General features: G+C 49.4%; 1 protein-coding gene across 1 annotated transcript; it reads right to left on the reverse strand.

Annotated features, from left to right (window-relative positions):
- Positions 1–1,324: 1,324 nt before the first annotated feature.
- LOC104544617 (neuropeptide Y receptor type 2-like) lies at positions 1,325–2,488 on the reverse strand. Its single transcript, XM_010189538.1, has one exon. The coding sequence runs from the start codon at positions 2,486–2,488 to the stop codon at positions 1,325–1,327; it is 1,164 nt and encodes a 387-aa protein (XP_010187840.1).
- Positions 2,489–5,892: the final 3,404 nt, after the last annotated feature.

Consider the following 5,892-nt stretch of genomic DNA (forward strand, 5'->3'; position numbering starts at 1 on the left):
TCAAGCTGGGCAGGAGGCCGGAAAGCTGGATTTACAAATAAAGGCTTTGACAATTCATCTCTTGAGGATGTTGAGTCTCTTTCTTGCATCTGGGAGTTACTTTCCAATTTGATGAACACTGACTTTTAAAGACAACACCAAAGATGAGCTGCTGAGATCATAGTAGCAATCAAGCCTCCTTTGATGGCAGAACTAAAAATATGCTCCCCAGCTGACACAGCCTTAGGGAGGAGAACATACAGTTTGGTTTGAAAGAATACATCTTCCTTTGTCTCTATGTCTTCTTCTGCCAGAGGATACCACATCTGGGACAACCATGCAAGCAGGCTGTTTCTGTCTTCTGAACTGAAGCACCTATGTGAAGGCCCATACTACCTCTAACCTCTGAAAGAAGCTTTAAAACCCTCTGAGTGCCTTGGAGAATGGTATCGTTGGCAGTTTTGCCTCTGTGGTAATGCTGGCACTCATCAAGTTACTGTATGGCAGGAGCCACATCTTAGGGCCTGGAGAAGATCACCTTTGCCAGTCCCCTAGGCTCAGTTTCAGTCCTCTTGATCAACTGCCCTAGCTCTTTCCTTTCCTATCCACTTCTCTGCGTGCTCTCCTGGCTAAATCCAGGGCCTCTCCTCACACATTCCCTGGCTAATGAGATGACCTCAGAGCCTTGCTTTGGCACTTTTAAAGGAAACTGTGGTAAGCAGTGTCACTGCCACCTCCTGGGCTTTCTCAGGACAAGAGCTCATCCCATGGGTTGCAAATGCAAATCCATGCAATTGCTGTGCCAGAGATCATGGCTTGCCCAGCTTACACCTGCACCAGCCTGCTCCCTTCCCGGGCCTGCGGAGCAATGGCACCGACCAGCCCATGTTTGCAGAAGAGAATAGGTCTCCCTCCCCTTGGAGGCATTTGCTAAAGATGGATCATTAAGGCTTTTGGGTAGGAGACATACGGATGTACAAGCATACACAATTAAGGTTCTGCATTTGTAATGTGCAATCCGTCAGGGGCTAAAAGGTTGAGCAACCCACTCTGGCAAATGAAAACAGCAAAAATAGCTGGCTAAATGAAAGCCTCCTGCGTGTGTGATTTTTCATGCTTCTGCATGCATAAATTGAATGCAGAGAAAGGAAAAAATTCATTTCTTTGGTCAGACAGAAATACACCAGATTTATTGTTCTGAGAGGTACAGGGGAGTATTTCTATGTGGCAGCATTAGCTATAATCTTCTGGCAATACAATGTTCTGGGGAAAAAAATAAAAAGACATTCAGGCAAGGATGTCTCTGGGCTCAGTCAGCCTCAGTCCTGGCGGTGGACGGCCCACCCTAAACCTCCGTGGGCAGTGGTCCATTGCCAGGAGCCTGTTTGATGCTCCCATTTAGGGTGTTGGCCCTGAAGATGTACGACCTCCCTCTAACTGAGCCCTCAGTGTGGATGCTTTCTGGCTTGTTCTGGCAACGGAAGAACATAAGGAAGCCGTTCCGGTAGTTCTTGTTCATCCATCCGTAGAGCAGGGGGTTGACAAATGTGGAGCACATGGCGCCGACGTGGAAGACGCTGTACAGGAGTTTGTACTCATGGAAGATGAGAACCAGATCAAGATCAATGGCGAGCTGGAATATGTGGAAGGGGAGCCAACAGACTGCGAACACCACAACTACCATCACAAGCATTTTGGTTGTCTTCTTCCTGCGACACTGGTTTTCATTCCTAGAAGTGGGACTGACATGGTTTTTCAGCTTGAACCAGATCCTGGTGTAGGCATAACAAATAATTGCAAGAGGAAAAACATACTGCAGGAGGAGCATGGACAGGCTGTAGATAGTGGCATCTCTGTTATTACCAGAAGGCCATTTTTCTGAGCAGACAGCCATTTTGAGGTTGATGGATGGGATTTCCTCATACCGGTACTCTCTGAAGATGGCCAGAGGACCAGCTAGGACAGCTGCTGCTAGCCACATGATGGCTATGACGGTGAAGCTGAGCCTCTTGGAAATCCTGCTGTCCAAGTGGAAAACAATACAGCGGTACCTATCCAGGGCAATCACAGTTAGGGTGAGAGTGGACACATGGACACTCAGAGCTTGAGCGTAAGGGACCAGGTGACAAAGGACAGCTCCAAACTTCCACTCATCCAGCAGCGTGTAGACTAGGGTGAAAGGCAGGCAGAGCGTATCCACCATCAGATCTGCCAGGGCCAGGTTAGCTATGAAGAAGTTGGTGACGGTCCTCATGGTCTTGTACTTCACTATGATATAGATGACCAAGGAGTTGCCGATGAACCCCAGCAGAATGATGAGTGAGTAGGCAGCAATCAGAACGACCTGGACCCCCAGGATCTTGGTGCTGTCCATCATAACACTGCGGGACCCAGAGAGATCCTGGCTAGGGGTGACAAAGTCCTTGGTGTGCCAGCCCTGTGGCAGCTTCTCATCTAACACTGCATTCTCCACAGTGAGAGTGCTGTTGGCTCCCTCCAATGGTCCCATGCCTGGCCTGAGACTTCCCATCAGGAGGAGGAGGAGATCTGGAACACAGACACAGCAGAAGTGAGAGCATGGGAGAGAGCAGAGCATCTGCAAGAACTGAGACTCAAAGGGCATGTCCCACACGGCATTTCAGGCTAAACAGCGGCAGCAGTGACATCCTCCTTCCTTCTCCCTTACCCCTATCCTTCCTCACTCTGAATGGCCTTTCAACTCTCTTACACCTCCTGATAGAGACTATGATCAGTTCAATGCCAGTTCCCCAAGGAAAGGTCAGGGGAAAATGCAACTTTTCACACAAGTTTCTGAGGTTGTGTTTGTTTGAATTGAACAGGGAAAGACTCTTCAACCAGCCAGGAACAGACTGGTAGGTCCTGAAGAGACCTCCTGCTCATGGAGTCCTGCTGCACACTGCATGCCCTGCTTCTTCAGGTTAGGCTTTGCAAAACAGCAAAGTTGCTTCAAGCAAGACAAAAATTTGAGACCTCCTGAGGCTGACAGAAGAATGACGATGGTGTTAGTCATCTTTGATGAGATTTGCTTGCCTACAAAATCTTCTGAGTCCTAACTCCTTAAGAACTAGGAGAAGAGAAAACCAACAGGACACTTAAGTCCAAGGTGCTCTTCTCCGCCTCCCCATAACAATTTATTTCTAGATTATGCACCTAGTTTTTTCAGTTTCTTATTTCTCACCTCTGTGAGTGACTATATCTGTCACCCCAGTCTCTACCACTGCTCCTGCTGCCACCCAACTCAATCCATTGTGACCAGTACCCCCTCCTCCCGACCCCTGATAATGTGGTTAGTATAACTAATGCCATTTTATGGGGCAAGCAGCCATTCTTGGTGACCACGTGGGTCACGTATTCATGCCTTTTTCCTCATTATCATTCCCTGAAGGTCCTGTGAACCAAGTAGACAAACCAAACAGATTTCTTCTTCCTCTCCCTACTGGCCTCAATGTTCCTGGGTGCCAGGACAATCACTCCCTTCCTTGCTGGCCTTGAAGGTCCCAGGCACCCGTCCAGCCAGGTGCTGTTGATGACCCCATCACAGAGCAGGGAAACATAACAGCACACAGAGCACTGTCCATAAAGTCAAGCAGTTACAAATCCTGGGAATTGCTAGACAGTGAGACCTGTGACTTCCCCCATTGCCAGGGATGACCCCACCATCCTGTGCTTCCTCCAAGGATGGAGTGACTCGTCTTCTTTTATATGATTTTTGAGTCTAGATTGTGATTGTTATATTGATACAGCAAACCACATGTTAAGACTTGACCTGACCTGCAGAGGGTCCAGGTGATTAAAAATTATAAGTTAAGTTGTATTATAAATTCTGTATTGTGCTACTTATCAATTGTGCTACACTGAGTCTGCTGGTAGAAATCCTGTGCCATTCTAATAATAAATTCTGTGCTACACTAATCATAATAGCCTGTTAAGAAAAGAAAACTTTAATTGTAACTACGCTTTAATGCCATCACCATTCTGACAAGGATCCCTAAACCAACCTGCCTGTCCCCTCAGTGTCAGTGGCACCCTGGCTATCCACTGGAGGAGGGAGCTCCTGCAAGGACGTGCATGTGGAGGGGACAAACAGCTGAAGCTGTGAACAAGCCTCCTGCAGAGCTGTTGCTGAGTGTCCAGGCACAAAGAGGCCCAAGAGCCAAAACTCTGGCATCAGTGAGCCTCCTGCCATGTGGTGTTCAAGTGTCTGTGAATATGGCTTTGGGAGCAAGGAGCCTGACTGATAAGCCAGAACTGACTCAGCCTGGAACCCGTGGCTGGTGTTTGGTGCCATTGTAACAGCAGAGTGTTGTCACGGCAGGGTTTTCGTTCAGTCCAAACACAGCAGGAGAAAAGCCAGCTCTGTTACTGGCTCGTTCTCAGCCTCCATGCCTCAGAACTGCTGCTGGGGTACGTGGAGAGGGGTGGACGAGGCCCGTCACATACTCTCTCTCCCCGGTGCTGTGTGTGGGGCCCCCATTCCCACCCCACACTTGATCAAAAGTGAGCAAAAGTCATCTCTCTGCCTGAACAGGGTGGTCTGCAGAGCACTGTGTTTTCTCTGACCTGCAGAGAGAGAAGAGTTAATGCCCTGCCACTGAGGGAGGGAGGCACAGGGCTTAAACAAAGCTGGGAATTAGAGACAGCCTGACAGGCACCTTCTCATCCTCCTTGGTGAGAAATTCCTCTGGGTTTGTACCAGGTGAGACGGGAGCACTGCTGACTGGTCCATGCCCTGCAAGCCAAATGTTTAAGGGCAGCCTGTCCTTGGATAGGGAAAAGGCTTTCTGGGCAGAGCATCTGCATTTAAACTAGTTCCTTAAACAAATAGCATAAAATAATGGTGGCAAGATTATAAAGGTGGCAGCAATTACACTGCAATGAATACTAAATGGCTGCTTGTTCTTTCATCGTTCCTCAGAGCAAGTGTGATTCTCTTCCAGGGAGTGATTCTCCCTTGGGAGCTGCTCCTAGGAATCTGCCCGGCCGGCTGCAAACCCAGCTCCCTGTGGATGCACAGCTAAAGAGCTGCCTGCGGTGAGTGCCCCTGCCTGCACACTTGCTTTCTCTTGCTCTTTCCATATCCATTGGCTTGAGAGTGGCAATGAATGGTTCTGCATCCAGTTGGCGCCCAGTGACCAGTGGTGTCCCCCAGGGATCAGTACTGGACCCAGTTCTATTCAACATCTTTATTAATGACCTGGATGAGGGGATTGAGTCTATCCTTAGTAAATTCACAGATTACACCAAATTGCAGGGGAGTGTCGATCTGTTGGACGGTAGGAAGAGGCTGCAGAGGGACCTGGACAGGCTGGGTCAATGGGCAGAGGCCAACAGTATGAGGTTTAACAAGACCAAGTGCAGGGTCCTACGCTTCGGCCACAATAACCCCATGCAGTGCTACAGGCTGGGGGAAGAGTGGCTGGAGAGCAGCCCAGCAGAGAGGGACGTAGCAGTACTGGCTGACAGGCAATTGAACATGAGCCAGCAGTGTGCCCAGGTGGCCCAGAAGGCCAATGGCATCCTGGCCTGTTTCAGGAATAGTGTGGCCAGCAGGACTAGGGATGTAATTCTCCCTTTGTACTCAGCACTGGTGAGGCTTAACCTTGAATACAGTATACAGTTCTGGGCCCCTCACTTCAAGAAGGATATTGAGGTGCTGGAGTGGGTCCAGAGGAGAGCAATGAGACTGGTGAAGAGACCAAAGGAAAAGTCTTATAATGAGAGGCTAAGGGAGCTGGGGTTGTTTAGCCTGGAGAAGAGGAGACTCAGGGGGGACCTTATCACTCTCTACAGCTACCTGAAGGGAGGGTGTAGTCAGGTGGGGGTCGGGCTCTTCTCCCAGGCTGGTGACAAGAGGAGAGGGCACAGCCTGAAGCTGCGCCAGGGGAGGTTTAG

The sequence above is a fragment of the Mesitornis unicolor genome, unplaced genomic scaffold (assembly GCF_000695765.1).
Source record: "Mesitornis unicolor isolate BGI_N332 unplaced genomic scaffold, ASM69576v1 scaffold8238, whole genome shotgun sequence".
NCBI lineage: Eukaryota > Metazoa > Chordata > Aves > Mesitornithiformes > Mesitornithidae > Mesitornis > Mesitornis unicolor.

Coding starts and splice junctions, on each gene's coding strand:
- LOC104544617 (XM_010189538.1), bottom strand. CDS start 2,488: ATGGGACCATTGGAGGGAGCCAACAGCACTCTCACTGTGGAGAATGCA.